At 39.7% G+C, this 22361-nt stretch overlaps 1 protein-coding gene across 1 annotated transcript in view; it reads left to right on the top strand.

Moving 5' to 3' along the window:
* Positions 1–22361, top strand: part of LAMA3 (laminin subunit alpha 3) — a 119109-nt gene that overhangs the window by 24010 nt on the left and 72738 nt on the right. Inside the window, exons 7-16 of the mRNA XM_074820700.1 lie at positions 1056–1171; positions 5529–5647; positions 10235–10325; positions 11363–11494; positions 13289–13345; positions 15672–15806; positions 18367–18501; positions 19947–20084; positions 20582–20628; positions 21541–21640. Of these exons, the coding sequence (XP_074676801.1) occupies positions 1056–1171; positions 5529–5647; positions 10235–10325; positions 11363–11494; positions 13289–13345; positions 15672–15806; positions 18367–18501; positions 19947–20084; positions 20582–20628; positions 21541–21640 (1070 nt within the window). The remainder of the gene's footprint in view (positions 1–1055; positions 1172–5528; positions 5648–10234; positions 10326–11362; positions 11495–13288; positions 13346–15671; positions 15807–18366; positions 18502–19946; positions 20085–20581; positions 20629–21540; positions 21641–22361) is intronic.

Here is a 22361-nt window from a genome sequence, read left to right as displayed (position 1 = left end):
TTACTAGAAAAAATAAAAACAAACTGAATGAACTATTCCCTTTCCCTGTGAAGTTTATGATCTCCATATTGATTTCACAAGGAATTTGATCAGGCTCCTCAGCTTATCTGCTATAGGGAGGCGACTGTGAATAATCAGCCAAACCCACCACACTAAAACGTTTTAAAAGCCTGATTTAAACCAGCTGTTGCTCTTATCCATAATGGCATTGAAACAAACTTTTATCAGGACAATGCAATATTTTCAGTTGTGTTTTAATGAAAATTGGGCAGATGGGTGCCTCCTTTTCAGCTGTCTATGCTAGAGAACATTAAGTACAGAAAATGTGACATCTACAGGAATAGGATGGTTATACTTGAAAATTTTATTGCCCCTTGGTTATTAGACTACACAGATAAGAGGGGAACACTGGAAAAGGCCTCTCCAGTCTCAAGGTCTTTGTTCCTCTTGGGTTTCATTTACTATGCATGATAGTAAGACCTAGCCCATAATGAGAGCCTGCCCTTTAAGTAGGCTATTCAGCTGAATCAAAATAAATATGAATGACATTTTCTTGATGAATAGTATGTACTATTTTAAAAATAACAAGGCAATGATATGATCTTGGTTTATTAAAAACGCTAATAAAATTATTGTAAACAAAGCATAATGAAAAAATTATGAAGGCGCGCGTATGATGGTGATAAATATTTTGATGTACTGTACAACAAGCTTGACCCTTGGAATGAAGCTAAAATAGGATACATCCTAAACTGTTGTATATTGTCTTTATTTAATATTCTAGAATAAAGTTACATAATCCAGTCTATTGAATCCATTTATAAATATTCTTTATAAGTAATCTGTGCTAATAAACTCATAATCACATGATTAAAGTAAGCAGTCATGAAGAATTTTAGGAAACTTCCAAAATGTTCTAGTATTACTGTTTGACCTCTTTACATGTGAGCTTATGTCCTGTCCTTTTCACACTATATGTAAGTCTTGGACTGCAAAAAATTAAGAAAAAAACTTTAAATCAGCTTCAGTAGAATAAAAGGCTTTCATTTTTGTAGGTTTCAGTGTGAATGTCAGCATAACACTTGTGGGGAAACCTGTGATAGCTGTTGCCCTGGATATAATCAGAAACAGTGGCAACCCGCAACGGCTGGGAGCACAAACATATGCGAACGTGAGTAGCCCAAAAGATGCTAGTTTAAAAGGGACATAGACAAGAGGGTGGGAATTAGCCATAGCACAGGTGTTCATGGAACATAACTAGCAACTGCATGTTTTAACACCTTTTTTCTTTACTGAGAAAATTCTTTCCATGCAGCATAAAGAACAAATGATGCAGTGAATATTATTTATGTTCTCCTCTCTTATTAAACAATTAAAATGGTAATTCATGTGAGAATATTATATGAGAAAAGTGGAAGCCTTCTTGTAGTACACTGAGTCAACATCTCTCCACAGTCATAGCTGTCTGTTGACAAATTGTGGATCCCCCCCAAGCAGAGCAGAGACTATAGGCATCCTGTACAACTCCAAAATTTGCCTCCCCATCACCTAGCCTCTTGGTGTTCAGATTGCAGAGAAATTGCTCAAGGCTGCCACTGCTTACAGATGCTTGAGCTGCCCTCTGTTCTTCTGTAGATGGCTGACTGTATGTAAATGGCCACAAAGGCATTTCTGGTGGGGAACCCTGGCAGTTCCACACTTGCACCCCTTCCTGTGCTCGTGATTGGGAGTTTGGAGTTGTTTAGCCCGACAGACTGATTAGTCAAGCTGCAGAAGCCCATTGACCTGTCTCCCACCTCCCTTGTGTTTCATTCTTTTGTTAAAGAAAATTGCCATGTGTATCCCCTTTTGGTGGAGGGATACGTACTGTCATACATGGGTGTTTTGCACCCTTCTGGACAGAAACCAGTGAATGTGGTACAGACAGTGTTCCCATCTCTGTGCACATCCTATTCTGAGCAAATGTGTTGGCAGCCTGAAGTTTCCTTTGTGTCTGGCCTGATTTATTTCCTCATCTGCCATTCCTGAAAGTAGCATAGCCAGTGAGTACAAACTGTTAAGAGGGGAACCTTATTTGAAAGCCAAAGAGATGTACCTATATAATTAGTTTGAGGAATAAAGAGAGGGCTTGTTTAATCAAAACTGTAGTACTAAGACTGAGTGTTGGGGGGTGGGGAGGAAGATGATTAAAACGTTTGATAGGAGATAGGCATGTTGGGACACAGTTTCTGGACAATATTTGAAACCTCATTGAAATTCCCCTCTTTGAAAGGAAAACATTTTCTGCCAGGAAAGAGGTAGACAGAGAGCATAAATAATGTCATGTTTTTTAAAGAATGAATTTATAAAAGATCATCTACAAGATTCTGAGCCAAAACAACTTTGCTTCTAACTACTTCTGAAAATATACCCTTTTTAGTATGGATTGCTCCTAGCAGTTTGAGGTGATTTGTTGAAAGTGTTTGCCAGGTGCAGACCTCTTTTCCTGGCAGCCAGTAGTGAAGGAATTAAAGCAAACTCGTTAAGCTTCCCAGAGGTTAAGAAGCCTGGTGTCCCTTGAGAGAAACTGATTGAAAGAGGTTGGTGGGAACTTGTAGGGATAATCCCAACCTTTCGCTATGAGTTTCCCAGTACTGTATGGGTCAGCAAATGGCTTAAAGTGGTAAGAAGATGCTTGGTGAGGTACAAGGGGTTTCTATTCCCCTGTGAGAAAAAATGCTATTACTATAATCAGAGCAAATAATTTCCCATCACTCTTAGAAGACGTACTTGTGAGCTGTAGCTCACAGACAGTTTGGCCCTAGAGGCAAGGAGCTCTTATTTATGGTGTAAATATTTTGGAGGACGGATGTTATCTTCTTTCCTTTTCTGACTTATTATTTTGAACCAACATCTCATCTGTGCAAGGTTTTATTTTCCTGAAGAATTATATGAATAAAAAACCCCAAAGAACTTCACAGGCTATCACAACCCGGCCAGGGAACCCAGTCTTGACTTGTCTGGTTCTTGTCAGCAGACCATAAGGGAACCTGATGGTAGGGCAAAACCTATCATGGCCATGGCCTCAGCTGTGTTGTTGGCAGTTTATGGAAAAAGGCTTCCTTGCCCAAAGCTGTTCGGATATAAAGGTGTAGAAGAGATACAGTAGAGATACAGAAGAGATACATAGAATGATCCAGTTTGCCTTCTCTTGTCTGCATAGCAAGGCACAGAGAATCAGTTATCCCTGAGTTGTGCTCCCAGTTGTGCCAGGTACTTGGAATAGAGTTTGGAAGGATTACTTCCCATATGCTTCCCTCATCATGAAGGAAGTAGGGCCAAGGCCCTTAGCTTCTGTTTTAAGGTGCTTTCAGGAACCCATTGCCTTCCAGAGTATTTTATCGCCTTATTCCAGATGAAGGGAGAATAGAATCATAGAATCATTTAGACCCTTAAGATCATTGAGTCCAACCATTAACCTAATACTGCCAAGCACACCACTAAACAATGTTCCTAGGCGCCATGTCTATGTTTTTTTTTAAATACCTCCAGGGGTGGTGACTCAACCACTGCCCTGGGCAGTCTGTTTTAATGCTTGACAGCCCTTTTGGTGAAGAAATTTTTCCTAATATCTAATCTAAGTGTCCCCTGACACAACTTGAGGCTGTTTCCTCTAGTCCTTAGGGATTTGGACATTAGGAGAAAAATTTTCACAGAAAGAGTGGTTAGACAGTGGAATAGGCTGCCCAGGGAGGTGGTGGAGTCACCATCCCTGGATGTGTTTAAGGGTCATTTAGATGAGATGTTGGGGGATATGGTGTAGGGGCTGATGGTTGGACTTGATGATCCCAAGGGTCTTTTCCAACCTGAATGATTCTATGATTCTATGATTTCCTTAAACATGAAATCATAGCTTTGTAAAGTCAAAACTTCAGGAATTTCCTGGGAAGGTTTCCCTGGAGTGCTGGAACATCTGTAATTAAAAGCTCACCTATCACCCAGATGCTTGGGGAAGCCTTTTTTTTGCTTCCTGAATTCTTTCAAAAAATTCCCATTGTTCCTCTCCAGCGAGGAAAGAAGATCAGATCAGAAAAAAGAGGACATAGGCTGAGTTTATGGCAAACCCAATGGCCCTGCCCTTTGATTTACTCTGCTTGCTTACTATTATGGTTGGTTCCTACTCAGAATTATATTATAGTTCTGGAAGATTTCAGTGAAGACAGGCAGAGCTTTATATGACCGATGTGAAGAGATTAGTTTTAACTAAGATGAGATACACATAAGTGATCTATAGGAAATGACATAAATTATTTTCTGGGTAAATCCATCACCCTTTACTCAAAATGTATTTGCAGGAACTGTTCAAAGTGTGGAGCTACTTTTCAGGTTAATTCTCTTCTGCAAACAAGGCATGAACATTGGGCTGGCTCTGGGATTTATATTGCTAGGCCTTTTTGCCAAAGGCAAAACAGCAATGTTTTTTCGGGATTTAGGTCTCCCACCTTGATGTAAGGAGATTGGTGAAGCCAGCTGATGTGTGTACAAGTCTACAAGCAGATATATCAGTGGATATATCTCAGATGTTTTCAATAGGTGAACTTCCTAGGCTGAGGCGTCGGTGAGGTTGATGTGCCTGCAAGCAAAGCCTCACAGGTATCTCTGAATCTCTTCTGAGCACTGCAATATTAACATCTGTTAGATGGAGTTAAAAGTATAGCAGAACATGTACGTAGAGGTGGATTCAGAGCCCCTGTGAGTTCACTGTTAGCTTTATTTGGCTTAACAGAAGGGAAAAGAAAGGAGCTAACCACAAACCACCCCAAGTAAAGCGTATCACAGCTGAGACTATAAACAACCATACACTGGGAAAATGAGTCATTTCAGTCACCTAATTCTATTCTTTTCTAGATAGTAATAATATTGGTGGTGGTATTATTGTTCTTCATACCATGCTTCTTTTTGAATCCACAATTTTCAGGAAGTAAAATGAACTTGTACTTAAAACTACTCCATTCAGAAGACAGCAGCTGGGTAAATGTATAGCCAAGTTTGCTGGTATATCTGTATCTACGACTTAATATGAGAGTTCTTTGGCGTAGGTCTTTCATTCAAATGTGCATATCTTACCTATAATTGTTTGTTTTAAATAAATATTTAATGCACACAGCTTCAGCCCAGGTGTATTTTTTAGACATGGAAAAGTAGAATAAGCATTTGAAGATGTTTTTGATAATTTTTCAAAACTGCTGAGACCATTCTTCTGGAGCTTCCTAGTTCTGCATTTACACATAAATATATAGTGTTGAAATGGTTCAACTGTTGCCTCCTCTGATAAGCCTGACAACACATTTTCTTCATGTCTGCATGATCTTACCATGTTTCTGATATGAAAATTCAGTTGTTGATAGGTAAATATGTGCATTTGAGCATACTCCCAACATACCTGAGGGTATGTATACATTAAAAGATGTAAGCTTCTTTTTCACTTCTGCTACATTACTGAATTCCAGCATCATAAAGAAAGCTGACTTGCAATATTACTTTTTCAGCCTGCAATTGCCATGAACATGCCAGTGATTGCTACTATGATGCTGATGTTGATCAGCGTCGAGAAAGCTTAAACATACATGGCCATTATGAAGGTGGAGGAGTCTGCATTAACTGCCAGGTAAAAAGGTCATTTTGGTCAGTTTAAATAAATGACGTTTGAAGAAGGGCTGCTAAAGTGGGACTGTGTCCATACCGAGAGGCTGGAGGCTAACCAGTGTAGATAGCTCCATTTCTCTGGTGTTGTTGTACTCAAAGCAGGGAAAAAGGTGTCTGAAAGTAATTTGCATTGTACAACATTGCTTGTTAATATATAAAAGACACATATAAGTTGTATTTATGCCCAGTACTGTGTGATTCAATTAAAGCCACACAATGCAACAATTAAATCAACTACAAAAATTCCCTTTCCTGTTATTACAAACTGTGCCATTTCTCTGCTTAACAGAAGGAAGTAAAATTAACCAAATAAAATTCCAGCTCAGGCCAGCTGGTTCCTTACTGCAGCAAAACATAGAGGGCTCTCCCTCATTAACAGAAGTAAAGAAGGGCATAGCCTATGCCAAGAAGGAAGTTTGTAGGTATTGGAAAAGCACAGGATCACAGAAAGAACCTGTGGAAGTCATCTAGATGAGTGTTCCACTCAAACAAAAGCTAGAGGCAAAGTTATATCAGGTTGCACTGAAAAATGTCCAGTTGAGTTCTGAAAATTTCCCAGGATGCAGATTACATAGACTCTGGGTAATCTTTTATAGCACTTAATTGGTCTCATGGTAAAGGGATTTTTGTTACTGTTCAGTAGGAATTTCCCCAATTGCAACTTGTGACAACTGTCTTTTGTCCTTTTGCTGTGCATGTCTGAGAAGAGTTAGCTCTGTCTTCTGTGTAGAGGTAGATAGAGGAAGACTGCCATTAGACACCTCCACCCTCCTTTAACATCTCTTCTTCAAGCCAAGCAAAGCCATTCCCTCAGTTTCTCCTTCTCAGTTCCTTACATTATCCAGCCCCATAACTGTCTTAGAGGTTGGTTGGATTGAATCAACAAATGCAAATTTGGAATCAGAGACTTTATACTCTGTCTGTCGTTAATGGATAACATGTTCTTGGAAAGAGAAAGAATGTCTCTCATCCTGAGTGAATTTTGTTCTGCTCTGACTAATTACAATCAGGAAAGATCATACAAGGCTCTGATCAACTTGATCTAATCTTGGATTTATCTCTGCTTTGAGTGGGACAGAACAACCTGACCTCCTGAGTTCCCTTACAACCTACATTATTCATCAGTTCAGTGATCTCAGGGTTAAATACATCCAGACTTATTTGGAAGTCTGTCTTCCTTTTGTTGTCAAGTGATCTGAAGTATGATGACAAGCAGCTGACCAGAACATAATTCAGAGGGAAAATTATGGTCAAGCCTCTGTTCATATGAAAGCTGTGCATCATGACTTGTGTATTACCATGCTGTGCATTTAAAAATATAGCTGTATTTAAGCAAAAAAAAAAAAAAAAGAAATATCCAGTAAAATTTATAGGGTATGTTTTCCATCCTATTGCCACAATATAATCAGACATTGTCCAAAAGGCAGTCGGAAGAGAATAGAGTTATTTTTACTAGCATGAGTAGAAGAAATGCTCTTTGTCTTCCAAATGACATTTCTGTGCAGAACATTGTTCATGCAGTCTGGTAAGATTTATTATGTTGGTCCTTCCTGTCAGCTCTTTGGTCATGAAAGACCATTTCTCTTATATTGCTTCCAGGATAGAAAACAGCAAAATTAATCTAAATCTGTGAGTCCTGGTTATATGACTGATATGAATTTTTTGTAACCTAATTTTGTGGAAGTTATGCTGGATTAAATGAGTTTACATAAGTTATAGCGTTTTTTTAATGGATAAAGCACATGGATTTTAATTTACTTTTTCTGTTTGTGTCAGAGAAAAAAGTGTTAGGAATGGATGCCTGAACAGAGAAGTGATAGAATGGAAATGTTGCATACAAAGTTAGATTCATTTTCTTTGGAGTCTGATAGCAAGGGGCCTCTGAAAATCACATTGTCCAACCCCCTACTCAGAGCAAGTCTAATTAGATCAGGTTGCTCAGGAACTTGTTCAGTCAAGCCCTGAACACCTCCAAGGACAGAGATGCCACAACTACTCCCAGCATCCCATTTCAGTGTCTGACCACCTCCATGATAAATATTTTTCCCTAATACCTAATCAGAATTTTTCATGTTCCAATCCATGCCTGTTGCCTCTCATCCTATTGCTCTGCACCTCTGAGGAGAGTCTGGCTCCATCCCCTCTGTATCCTCTTATCAGGTAGTTGTAGATAGCACTATGTTCTCCTCTTCTTGTTGCTGAGAGACCGAGCTGTCTCAGCCTCTTCTTGGGTGTCATGTGCTTCATCTTGGTGGCTCTGCCTGCCCCTTGTCCACAGCACCAGTCATATTATCACAGAGATCAGTGAGGTTGATTGGGCATACTTTGCCCTAGGTAAATTTATGTTGAATATGTCCAATCACCTTCCTGTCCTTCGTGTGTTCTAAGATGATTTGTTCACTGCATGTCCTTCCCCATTGATCAATGGGCCCCTAACTCCCATTAGCTTTTCTTTTGCTGATGATGTACTCCTAGAAACTCTGCTTTTGGACTTCACCTTGCTTGCTGGTTTTAACTCCAGCTAAACTTTGGCTTTCTTAACTCCACTCCCACATGTGTGGACAATGTCTTTGTACTGCTACCAAGTAGCTTGACCCTGCTTCCACCTTCTGTGTACTTTTTTTTTGAGATCAATCAGGAGCTCTGTATTTATGCATGCTGGCCTTCTGCCATACTTGCTTGACTTTCCATACATTGGAAAGAACTGTTCTTGTTCTAAGGAGGCTGTCCATGAGAATTGACTAGCTCTCCTGGTCCCCTTTCCCTTCCAAGGCAGTTTCACACAGGATCTTGCCAAGCAGATACCTGAACAAGCCAAAATCTGATTGTCTGAAGCCCAGAACTGTAATTCTGATATTTGTCTTGCTTACTTCTTAAAATCCACAGTCTCTGGGTCACTGCAGCCAAGGCTGCCCTCAACCTTCTTATGTTCTTCCTTGTTAGTGGGTGCCAGTTTGAACAGAGCATCTTCCCTAACTGGTTCGTGAACCCCTACATCCAGAAATTGTCTTTGATACATTCAAAATAACTTCTGGATTGCTTGCACCCAGCTTCATTGCCCTTCTGGCAGATATTGATATGGTTAAAGTCATCCAAGAGTACCAAAGCTTTCTCTAGTTCCCTAAATAAGGCTTCATTTGCCTTCCTGTTCAGGTGGTCTATAATAGACACCTACTGCAATATCAGCTGTGCTGATCTGTCCTTATCCTTACCTTCAAGCTCTCCACAGGTTCATCAGCTGCCCCAGGCCCCAAGGAGAGACTCAGGCACCATCTACAGCCTCAGACCTGGACAGTGGCATCCACCTCCTGGAGCTCTGTCCGGGGTGGGGACTCTGCTGTGCCACAGGAGTTAGCACCAGTAGTCTCCAAAGAATGTGCCCTGCAATGTGTGGAGACCATTGCTGCACAATCTCCAAGTAGCCCTGCAGTCTTGAGCAGAGATGCTGGCCCCCCACCGTGCTCCTGCCATGCTAAGTGCTGCAGCAACCACAGCGTCTCTTGTGCGATGTGAGCAGCATCCTCCCTGATCTAGCATCAGCTTCTCCCTGCAGGAGCTCAGATCTGAAGATGCCAGAGGAGGCTCCCAGCAGAGCTGGAAGCAGAACCCAAATCTGCTGCACAAACTGAGAGCGCCAGCCACGAGCAGCAGCCCCAGCAGCATCTTGGATGCCCTGCTCATGAACTGCCCCACCAGTCCCTCCATTAAATGCCGGGTCCCTGCTCAGCCCTGAATTGCAGCTCTCCCTAAGGAGGAACTAAACAGCGAGTGGGAGCTGGGGGGAGCTGCTTTGGTTGCTCCAGGACAAAGCTTCCCCCTCCCGTTTCCTGCTCATGAGACCATGAGCTTGCCAGGATGCCTCATGACTGTGATTTACTCAACTGGTGCATGCCATTGCCACTACACGCTCCTACTGCCCCACCGCAGGGGAGAGCTTTGCTGCAGGAGCTGAAATGCACTCAGGACTGTGTTGACAGGGGAGTTACATATTTTTGCTGTAGTTCAAATTACTTACAATATTTTTTCTATGTGCTTTTCTGTGTTTACAGAGACGTATACTTTTCTAATGGAAGGTCTGTTTTGTGCTGACCTGACTGATGAGGTTTTGGTTTATTTTGATGTGCTGATCTCAGATGTAGGATATTCAAAAGAGTAATATATAGCATGAGGAAAGATTCATGATGCAGTTGCCTGAACAATATATACGTTATGATAAGAAAGTAGCGTAAAAAGATATATCATGTGATAGGAAAAAGACATTCTTTTTCCCTAGATATTTTTTTTAAAAATAGCTCTTTTTTATAATGCTTTAAAGATAAAATTCAGCTGCTTTATGTAAGAATACCATGATTCAGAAATCTGTAGAGAACAGGTGGTTAAGGAACACCAAATGATGAATGCTGTCTTTATTGCAGTCATATTTCATTTTTTTCTTGCACTGATTCTTTCTTAGTTGTATATAGAAACAGTGTAAAGGATGTTACTGCTTCTTAATTCTTCCAAGTTCCCCTTTTTATCTCATATTCTCCTTTTGTTTTATTTTGCACAGCATAACACAGCTGGCATTAACTGTGAGAAGTGTGCAAAAGGTTACTATCGTCCTTATGGTGTTCCAGCGAGAGCCCCTGATGGCTGCATACGTGAGTCCTTCTCTATTAAGTGTCTTCTCATGTTGGTGGCTTGGGGGTTTTTTAGCTATAATCAAGGCATGGAACGCATCTTTTGGGGAGGAAAAATGAAAGAGTGGCCAAAAGATGTTGAACAACTGCATATTACTTTCTGTGTTGCTTTAGACCCTTTTAATGATATTCTTCTCAAATTATGTGTCATATGAGCCTAAAGCTTTGGACCAGCAGAAGGACAATAGGAGGAAGTAAGCCAGAAAGGGCTGCTGAGGAGATAGGATCACATAAGCCTGGGGTGCTGTTACATACCCCACAGTGAGGAGGCATGACCTCTAGGAAGCCACTCTCATATCCTACCCTCATCACCTTGGTTCTCTTAGCCATCTGATGTACACATGAGATATCCTTTAGCTCTTGGTCACTTGAAAATTTTATTCTGTAGCTCAAAAGGTCACAGGGATCACTGCTAGTATTTTATGCAGTGCTGAACCTAACAACTAATAAATGATCCAATAGGATAATTACTAATACAACATTTAAAAAAGAACTGAGTATAGGTAGGAGTTAAGGGTTGAATTACAAACAGGCTGAAGGAGCCTTGTGACAAGTTGGAGGAAGCTATGGTTTGTTGTGATTGGGTATTGAAATAAATGGGAAGTCAACAGAGCCGTGGCGTGCTGCCATAGTGTTGCACGTGGTGTGTAAGGGAAGGCAGGTGGAGCGTGGGGCTTAGCCTAGACCATGGAGAGACATGAGTGGATATCACAGAAAAGATAGTTGCTGCAGCGCTGTGGAGTAATAACATGCTTTCTGAATTAAAAAAAACCCTGAACACTCTAAGAAAATAACATAGCTTTATTTCTAAAGGATATCACAAAGATTAGTTGGTGATATAAAGTACTTGGAAAATAGGTAACAGCATGCAAATGTTAATTCCTTAAATAATGAGTCATTCACAACTTCAGATTTACTATTATAATGCCATTGTGCACTGCTGTACAAGGCAAATTGATTCTTTCCCAAAGAGTGCCTAATTGCTGATATTTACTCAGCCTGCAGTTGTAACTCAGAGCATGCAGAGGGCTGTGAGGAGGGGTCTGGTCGCTGCTTCTGTAAGCAGAATTTCCAGGGAGAAAACTGTGAACGATGTGCTGATGGATTCTATGGCTATCCGTTCTGTGTCCGTAAGTATACAAATAAAAACGTCTCTTTTCTCATATTTGAAATGTGCATTAAAGAATTAACAGTTTTCATTACACTTTACTTGGTTAAAACATCTGGCATTTCAGCTTCACATGTTTACACGTTCTGATAAATCAGTTGTCATAATACTGAAGAGAGTCTGTTTTATTTTACAAAATAATGGTTACTTGAAAATCAAATAGGTTGTGCTCATTCTCACAATTCTGAGTTCATTTAAAACATCTTCATCGAAGATACAGCCTATCTCTCAGTAAGTCATAAACTCGAGTCCTAAAGCCCTGGACAAATTGTTTAAACATGTCTCAGTGAAAACCACTGGGACTGGGAAGGGAAACATGACTGTAGTGAGAGAGAGGGGAGAAAATGGTTATGTGTTCTTGACACCTCCTAGGATTTGGAGCTTGTATTCCTGATAAAAAAAGCTTGTGGGCTTTCAGAGGATTCTAAAATAAAGAAAAATAATTCTAAAATAGTGCCTACATAATGTTGGAAAGGCTCTCCTGGCAGAGCATAATGCTCTCAGCCATGCTCTCTTGTTTTTGCTGGGCTGCAGGTAGGTGCAGATATGTGGTTGAGGGAAGGGTTCCAGTATGTTTCGGATTTTTTCAGAAGTAGTTGAAGGAAAGGTGTTTGTAAATCCAAAGAAAACAAACATATTAGAAAAAACAATGTGACACAGAACTGCTGAGTGCTTCCATTTATTGAAAATGGTAATAGAATACTATCTAATGCTATTGATTAGTTGAAAATCAGATTTTTACTTTAAAATAAGAAGATCAAAATTAAATGTTGGGAATTCAGAAAATTAAATTCTTTCCCCATAAACAAATGTTATATAAAATAACTGAGAAGAAGATGTAATATCAGCATTGTGTTTGCTGCATAAAAGCTTGTGACTCCATGAACAGATTCTAAAAATGCATCAGTGAGATGTTTTGTGCCCTCAGGAGAAGCGTGTTTCTGACAGTTGATAAAACAGGTGTTGTTATGGGGAAAGTTTTGAGGTCTAACTAAAAGAGAGGTACCATGATAAAAATGGAGGAAGAGGGAAATCAATACAAAACAGAGGAAAAAATGAATATTGTTTGAATTCAATGGCTGTGATAGAATAAAACCTCTCTGTATAGTGCATTCTAGATTATCACATCTCATGTATCCTCTTGTTTGTAATTCAACATTTTTAAGTAAGTTCAGCTCAGGTAGACCTTGATCTAAGTCCCACTGATGTTTGTAGCTCATCAACTCTGGATCCCATCTTAATGGAGGAAAATTTTTTGGGATGTCTTTCTCATTCCTAATCTGGAGGATTCTTAAATAAAAAGCTCCCAAGATGTGCCATACATGTAATGAATTCTGGCAGATCAGGCAGCAGGTCGTGATGCCAAATAGCAGGAGATGGACCTTCAACTGGAAGCAGAAAATGTGAAATAAATATGGACCTCCCTAGATAGCTGTCATAACACTGTCTAGCATGAGAAGGCTTTAAGTACAAAAGGATAGGGAGCAGGGAAGCAACCTGGTAGCATTTCCAAATGGCGTCTGGCCTGTCACACTGTTCTTTTGAGAAGAAATGTTTGTATCTGAATTGGAGATCAAAACTAAATGTTTCTTACCCTGTTCCTAACTGAAAGAAAACTAAGCTGAAGTTGGTTATAGAGTCATGTGAATATCATGCTCTCTGAATTGACAGGAGATGACTTCATGGTTTGTCATAATTTGTAATGAAATAAATGTGTCTGTTTCAAATACACTTCACTGTTTCTTTTGTTTTAAAGGTATTCCTGTATATCCTTCTCCAAATCCAAGCGATGCTATGGCTGGTGACATAATTGGCAAGTTCTTGGTGTTTTTTCCCCACCATTTCACTGTTTTCCCCTGTGTCACTATTTTTGACTGTTTTGGTGGTGCCTGCTCTTTGGTAGAGATTTATGTAGTAATTTTGCCACTGTTGGTATTTATCTTTTGGAGAGACTTTGTTCTTGCCAGAAGTTCATCTTATTGTCATGTTCATATTAAACAGTTTAGTAGGCTAGTTTCAGGAACAGTTATGGAGCAAAATAAGTTTGACCAGCCTCCGGAAAACATCTGCAGAAGAGACTGACCATCTTGTTTGGTGCTCTTATGAACTGATTCATCAAGACTCTGACACGTACAATGTGTCAGATGCTTTGCAGCATAAATCTCTTTCTTACGGCTAACTGGCCTCTGCTTCTGGACTGTCCTCTTGCACCTGGCAAATTGTACATTGCCCTTGGCTGTGAAGGACTTTGATTTCTGAGAGTGCTACATATTTCTTATTTAGCCCACTGCAAATCTGCCTGAAATCCATACAATGATTCTCTCAGTGGGCTTACATTTTTTAAGATATATTATTATATTGCAGAATGGAGACATCATCACAGCTAGTGCTTAATCACAAACATGCTTATAATGCACTTTATAACTTTAAAAACCCTCAAAACTTTTTTCATATCCTAAAATTAACATTCTTCCCCTTTATTTCAATTAGCTTTAATAGAACTGGAGTTTATGTTGGCAAATGAAAAAGTGGTTTTTTTCTGTGAGTGTAGCAGACACTGAGATATAAGCAGACAGTACAAATCCATGTATGTATTTACAAGTCCCAACTGTTTTCTTGAAAGTGTCTGCAGTTGCCATCACAGCCCATGAAGCCTCAATCTCCTGTACCACTTATCTCCTTTGTACAGCATCCAAAATAATTGCCCTGGTAGGCCTCTGGGTATGCTCTGTTGTATATCCCCTTCTCTCACATATTTTTAAAAGGAAGAAGAAAGAAAACTCAAAAAATTAATAAACAGGAGAAAACAAATCTTGAGCTATTTACATTTTCAATGAATAGCATCTGAGTTGAAGGCATGAGAAAGGCAGCTGCCTCTAAGTGGAAGCTTCTGTGTCTGATGAAGTTGTAAATTTGTGCTGGCAGACTAAGCATGAATACAGATTATTTTTTAAAATGAGGTTTGTGTGTAAGGGTCAAATAGTTTTGTCGATTCAAGAGTAATAATTACTAAGCACTGGTCTGTTTTTCTCTTCAAAAATACAAGGGGTTGCATGATTTTATGCACTAACTTTGTTCCTTTCTTTCATTTCCTTTTCTCTTGTAACTAGAAGGTGGCTGCAAACCAGGGTATTTTGGCCCCCAGTGTCTGCGTAAGTGCCATAGTTTCTTTGACACTTGGAGGCCTGCGCTCCAGTGTAAATGCCAAGTGAAATAGGAACTTTAAGGTCGTAATGCCGCAAATGTTTTCTTTACAAATGTGCTCTTCAGCATGCCAGTGCCACAGCGCAGGAGTGCTGGGAGGTGACTGTGATGGAAATAGTGGACAGTGCAGATGTCGAACCGGATTTCATGGGTTTTCCTGTGATACCTGTGCAGCTGGGTATTTTCATTACCCCTTCTGCCAGGGTAAGCCACACGTTCCCTTTCGGCAAGCATATCCAAAATACAGACCCAAGTTTTATACTGAGGGATGAAATTCTTTTGCCACAGAGGTGTGTTCATAAAGGGCTCTCCCAAAACTCACAGAAGTCAAAGAAGAAGAAGAGTGTGATGACAGGGGATTTCTATCTGAAAATGCCCCTTTTTCCTTGATTGCTGTCTGCTGTGTGATGCAGCTGTCAGACTTCATTTTGGGGTTGGATTTAGTAACATTGATGAAATTTAGAATACCAGTGGCAACATTTATCTTAATTATCCTTGTCTTTAAAAAAAATTATTTGAGTTTGCAACCTCATTTGATGCATCAAGCTGCCCATTCTGGTCAATACTAGAAAACTGTCTGTTTTTAAACTTCATTAACCATTAACTACTTTCAATAGATATACTACTTGGGATCAATAAATCAGACTCTGAGTGGGGACAGGCGAAGTGTAGTGCTTCAGCACTGATATTGAACCCAGTAGTTACTTTGAGCCAGATTCTTTTGCTCTTTCATTAATGTCTCCCCGATGCTGAATTATTACTGGTGTGGGCAATCAATAAAAGCTGTTATGAATCAAAATGAATTGATGGGAAGATTTTGGTCATGTTGAGCATCAGGGAGTTGCTTTTTCTTTTCTTTTTTTTTAATTTCAAGAAAGATAAAAGAAGAGAGTCTGCGCAGAGCCCACTTCTGAAATGGCTTTTCTCATTTGCAGTGTGCGAATGTAACTCAGCAGGTACCCAGCCCGAAGTCTGCGATTTTCTTGGGAGGTGTCTTTGTCGCTCAGGGGTAGCTGGACTTCAGTGTGACAGCTGCCAGCCTGGCCACCACTCGTTCCCTGCCTGTCAAGGTAAGGCTGATTAGTGCATGTACAGCATCATACAGCTCCTGAAAAGGCAGACAGGAGTGCTTTCCAGGTACCGTTTTTACAGTGGCTGAAGCAATGTTCACAGCATTAAATGGGCAAGGGACTCTTATGCTCTACAGTGAAATCCTCATATATTCTAATTCTCCAATTCCAGGCATGTTTCCATAGTAGGGAGGAATTATATAGTCTGGTTTCTCACAGGCTTTTGTTTTTTTTTGCATGGTCAGACTGTTTGATATAGCCTCAGTCAGCACAGCTCTCTTACTAATAACCAAAGGATTTTAAAGTTGTTTTCACATGAGGCCTACAGCAACAGAGCATGTTTGACTGTTAAGGAACTGGCATAGCAGAGCTGTGAAGCACTAATCTACTTTTGCAGAGGGTCTTTCTTTGGTACCTTGTAAAATGTGTGTCCTGTAAATCTGAAAATTAGAAGCTCTATTTTGCCCTTCATGGTGATTTCTCACTCATTTTAATATCATCTGATAGGCACTGAGCCAACATCAGTCCATGTAATCATGAAACATGAATGATCTTCATAGGGTTTCACCAGTGTACCTGCCACCAAGGACTATCCTGCCTTTTACAAGAGAGGAAAATTGGTCAGCACTGATGAAGTATAACCTTGAATATCATAATGGTTTTGTGTGTGTATGAAGAATCCATCAAATCCTATTTGGCCCCTAGGTTTCATCTGCCTTTGCAGTGATTGAGAGAGAGGCCCTTAATCCTTAGTGAATTTTACAGTGAGAAAGAATATAGGATATTGCTGAGTTCTGGTATGTACTTTCCTGTACAGCTTAGCAAGATTTATATAGAACATTATGATTTACTTTTCTCTCTTATTATTTTTGGTTGTTCGCTATAGCAGTCGTCTTCCTTTTGGGCTTGCGTACTTGTTTATGTCCTATAAACAGACAGCAGAATCCTTTATGCCCTTGCAAAGATATATTATGTTGTGTTACCAACACAATGGGTGGAATAAAGAAATGCCACATGACTGTGTTTCATAGTCTGGAGTAGATTAACATTTTTTAATGAAAAACATAAAATCAGGATTCTGGGTTGGTACATGCTGTTTGGTGGTTTTAAAATACTCTAACCGCTTTTTTTTTCTTAGAACTGACTCAGGTAGCAATCTTAAAGCAAATCAAACCCATGTTGAATATGTTTGAACTTTTAACACCAAAAGCTGAAAAGAGACATAAAAGCTTAAAAGAGCACACAAGAAAAAAATGTAAAAGACAGATAAAAATAATTGAAAACAGTGTCAGTGTCCACGCAAAACTGTTGCATTCACAATTGTTCTGTTAAAATAAGCTGCCATAGATTTAAACTTAAACTAATGCAGTATGCTGCAAACTGTGGTGGAAAGTGAGCAGTCCAGCCTGCTACTCATGCTTGGCGTTGTCATCTTCAGTAGATGTATAACTTTTTGGCTGCTGCAGCTAGAACTAATCTCTGTGGTTTTGCCTTGTTGAACTCAATAGAAGCTTTATTCAGTAGGAGTGATATCAAGATAAAGCCCTTAAACAATTCAGTGTTATTAAAATGAGGAGAGAATGTTCAGCTGGGGGTGGACTCTAGTGTAGGTGATGTTTTTGGAAGCTTCAGTATTTGTATTTCTCTTATACTAACTTCCTAGCAAGCCCTGCGTCTTTCCAGGCGTCTTTGAAGGAAACACAGCAAAGTCAGATGTCTTTGGCTGCAGCAGAAAGAGGAACCGAAAGGGGGAACCAGGAACATGAACATGAAACAGAAAGACAGTGTTTGTTTTATATTTCTGTCAGTCAGCCATTTCTGTCAGTCATAAAATCCAGGTGATTAACTGCAACACTTCAGCTTGTACCTGGGGCAGCTGGGATTCCCAGACGGTCTCCCATTCATGTACCTATAAAGTGTCACCCTGTGTAACATTCAGCATCTTTTCAGTAAAGTAGCACGTCTTATCTGTGATAGAGCTGTTAGCCTAAAATAGTAGTAACTCCAAGAGAAGTTTGTTGTTATAGTCTGACAACAGCTTTTCTTATAGTCTGACAACATGCCTTGTGTATGTATGACATGCAGATTCCTGCAATGCACTGCTTGCCAGCTTGTAGAATTAAGATGTCAGCAGTTTCTACCTTGTGCATCATTTATTTGTGCATCATAAACTTGTGCATCATTACTAATAAGCTTCTTGTTAGCCGTTAGACTTAGCCCAGCTTTGTGTATGCTGTTTCTCAGAGGTTATTTTTTAAAGATGTTAAGTACTTCTCTCATGTGATGTTCTTTCCATTGTAAGATGGATTTCTGTCCCTTATACATGTGTTTTGCAAGGCATCAAACTAAATCTCTAAACTGTACATTATAGAATTGCAGTAAGAAACTGATTATCAATGGTTGAGAAGGCAATTACAGGATAAGCATCTATTTCAGGATATTTATTTTTGGTGGTAAAACTATGGTTCAAAGGTAACTTTTTTGGCAAATTCTGGTTTAAATAACTGCTGGTTTAGACATGTATCTGTCAGGGTAGTTATTATTTTTTTTCTCTGTGTAGAATGTAACTGTGATGCTGTTGGCTCAGTGGAGAATACATGTGGTCCTAGAGGTCAGTGTCCGTGCCATAGTAACTACACTGGACTTAGATGTGACCAGTGCGCTCCAGGTTATTACAGCTATCCCAGCTGCCTGCGTGAGTAAAAGCCTTTCCTCCTTTTACGGCAGTTTCCTTTCTTGTTTCTACAATACAGAAGAAAATACATTTTCTCAAATATATTTCCATCTAAAACTACCTAGGTAACCGTGATAGTTTTGTTCCATCCAAAGCTGGCAACAGTAACACTGAATATCCAGGCAGTGGCCAGGCTTCCTGGCAGGCACACACTCCGGTAGTCCTCCCTGGCACATCATTGCTGTTCCTGTGCTAGTTGGATTAATGTGAGCATGGCAATGTTTGGCCTTGATGCAATTGTATCTCTCTTTTAAAATATGAAATCTAAAGCTTAGGCTGGACGGTGGGCATTTACCTTTATGAGTTCTGGCTCACTCAACTTACAGAACATAAGCTGTGTTTCAACTGATTTGGGTTTCTAATATTTGATATGCTGTCTTGTAAACTTTTAAGTAAGTGCATTACTGTGTGCTCTTGACATGTGCCAATATTGCACCATAAATCCTAGTCTAGAAGGGCTTGACTCTGCAAATCTTCCATCGTATCAACAATTGTTCCTGCCCAAGTGGATCAATTGATCATGCCCAGAACGTGTGTACAGGTTTTTCACATTAAGCAAAGGGAAACCTGCAGGCTCTGTCACTAAAATCAGCAAGTTACTTGATCATCATGAACAGGACTGATTTTTCCTAGAAATCAAAAGATTATTAGTGCTAAAAAAGGAACGTATCAGAATTCTGGTATTACTAATCACCACAACCACAGCAAAAAATAATCTGTCAGGTTTGTTCTTTCTCTTTAGGAGACTGGCTACTACTTTACTAAAATAATTGTCATTAACCATTTCACCCTTAGACTCTATCTGAGCAAAGATTAGGCCCCTGGGCCGTAGCAGCATTGTTCTTCTTTGTGGTGTTATTCTTATTTACCATGTGTGTGTAAATCATTGCACAACTGAGACCTTATGTAGAAATCTGAAACAGTAAGACCGTTGCATGGTGTATTTCAAAGCTTGCTTCTGGCCTCCTCTGCCCTCAGATCTGAAGGTGTGATGGGCATACAATTTTATATTCTATATTTCACCATCAATGTTTTTAAGTGCAGGTCTAATTACAGAATTTGCCCTGTGCTTTCTATAACCATCAAGAAAGCAGAAAGCCAAAACCAAGCCTGCTCTTAGGATGGGACAAAGAAGTTGAGGAAGAGAGATTTAATACAGTTCCAGATAATCTTACCCGTTTCTGTCAAGAGCAAAGGAAGAAGACAATATCAAGACAATACAGGTCACCTCAAACTCATAGGTTCCAAGCAGGGGTGAGGACCTTGCGAGCTATTTATTGGAAAGAAAAATGAAGAACACTCTAGACAAATACTATTCAAAGCCTCTAACTAAAGTTTTGGAAAGTTGTTGCTTGTTACCTACAGGGTAAACCCTCCCACCACTGTCTGTGTTTGTTGCTGTGTAGCTTGTCAGTGCTCTCCCGGCGGTTCCCAGCACAGCACGTGTGAGCCAGCATCGGGGCAGTGCGAGTGTCAAACAGGCGTCACAGGGCGACGGTGCGACAGATGCCTTTCTGCAGGCAACAGTTTCCCCTACTGCAAAGGTAACGCTTTTGGGGGAAAAATCCTCCATTCTGATTCAGATCGCCCCCGTTTTTATTGCAGCGTTCTCTGGGGCAGTCTTCTGTGTGCAAAGTTTTACAGAAACCCCCTGAAGCATGGGGAGGGAGGGAGTGACATATCAGGAGCGCATATTAGATGAGCTTATTTGTCATTCTGTATGTTATTTCAGGAACTGAACTATAAGATTAAAACCTTTTTTTTAGATTATGTTACAGGAACTTAAAGTTCTGTAGGTTTGTGCTATATTTTTCCAAGTGACTACCTTGCATACTAAACCAAGGCTAAATACACATTTGAAAAATCATTATTAAAGGCTTCTGTTTGTCTTGAAGTTTAAAATATTTCAGTCCCTCCAAGGTAACCGTATTAAAAAGCCCTTTCAAACTCACACCTGCTGCATTTTACTTATGCACTGCTACATTCCACAACTCTGTTTTCAAAAGTTCTTTCAATGTATTCGTTTTTTAATTTCATAAAGGTGTCAACAGTGAATGTGACCCTTCAGGTAGCGCTGGATCTCATTCCGTAAGTATTCTATCATTGCAGCTAACAGTACATGTTAATAATTCATGTGCCTTTGCTGAATTCATTTACTTCATTGCTCAAGTCCTGAAGCCTGCTCTTAGACTGTGAAAGCATTGCACAAGCTTATTTGCAGAGTAAGAGTGGAAATAAACTTTATGTTTTGTTCTTTCATCATACCAGTGCAATTAGCTGTTGAGGGTGGGGTTTTTTATCTTTTGTATATAGAATATGCATACTGTTTATGTCTTGGTCTGCTAGAACACTAATACGTACATGGCATGTAAGCCTATGCGTGTCTCAAACACCTTCTGGTTCTGGGTTGCAAAAGGCCATTTCAGCATCAAATTGTTCTTGAAAAAAATATTATCTCTTTGTAACTGTTGCTGTTCCACTATTATTGTTATTAATACAGTGATGGTTATTAGTAGTAGCAAATTACCAGAAATTGCAGTCATTGCTAAATGTGTAGCAAAGAAGACCTAGAGGGTAAGTCCGACTGATGGAAGAGGCATCTATGCAGGCTTATGTATACAGCTGTGTATGTCTTCCACCAAGAAAATAAGGCGTAAATATGAAAATTAATGATTATTTGTAAGGAAATTTTTTTAAAACTTTTTGCAAAACAGTTAATACTTCAGAGCAGTTCTAATAAGGCTATAAAAGAATTGGAAAGCACGTGCATTGTGACTTTTAGAATAAATTAGATATGGAAAAAATACACAGGATGGAACAATCCTGTGCTGGTAGTATGAGACAGAAAAATCTAAGTCGGAATCAGCCTCAGTTTCTATGGATCTGTAAAAGTCAGTAAACTGCATGAGCTGTCAATAATGCTAGGTTTTTCTTAGTACTAAAGAGCAGTATGGTCTTTATGAAATGAATGAATCCATGTTAACTGCTTTCTGTCATTAGGGCTATTGTCAGTGTCTTCAGCATGTTGAAGGTCCTACCTGTAGTAAATGCAAACCGTTGTACTGGAACCTGGCCAAAGAAAACCCTGAGGGGTGTACAGGTATGGCTTCATGACATAGTTCTTTGGCTTATGGAATGTATTATTCTTTTGGAAGTCATCTTTATTTGCTGTCTCCGTCTTTGGTGCTCAGTGACTTTCTTGTTAACAGCATGTTTTTCATGCTACTTAATTGTAACACCAAATTACCCATGATACCAGCAGTTACTTTTAGAAATTAGACCGTAATTTCATGAGTGCTTGCTAGTGCTGGACCAAGGTGTGCTCTGGGTTACAGTGATGTGTACTTTATGTGGCCCTATGGCAGTTTTACTGGAGCGAGACAGGATTTCCGCTGTTAACGCTGAAACCAGAATTTGTCTTATTTATTAGAGAAAAAGGTGCTTTTTCATCTATTATCATCTCCTAGCTTGTAGAGGAGTAAAAAGCCTTTTTGTGGCCTCAGGGTGTGACAAATCTGTTATGGTTTGCGTCTATATAATACCAATCTGTGTGCAATTTTCAATGTTTGCTAACAGCGAGTGTGTGTTTTTCAGGCAGATAATAATTAATTTAAAGATGAAAAAGGATAAAGATAAAAAAAGGTAAAGATCTTTTTTCTCCCCAACTATTTGGGGTTCCAGCACAACAGCCACCTAGTTGGGATGAGTAGCCTTAGAGCCGATACCGATATCATTACATCTTTGACTCTAAATCTTTAAATGCTGTACAGTCTAAACATCTCCTCAAAGATTAATTACTGCACCTTTCATGTAGTTCATCT

Source organism: Strix aluco, chromosome 1, assembly GCF_031877795.1.
Source record: "Strix aluco isolate bStrAlu1 chromosome 1, bStrAlu1.hap1, whole genome shotgun sequence".
NCBI classification, from domain to species: Eukaryota; Metazoa; Chordata; class Aves; order Strigiformes; family Strigidae; genus Strix; species Strix aluco.
Note: the sequence above shows the minus strand (reverse complement) of the source record. Positions and strands in the feature narration are given on the sequence as shown.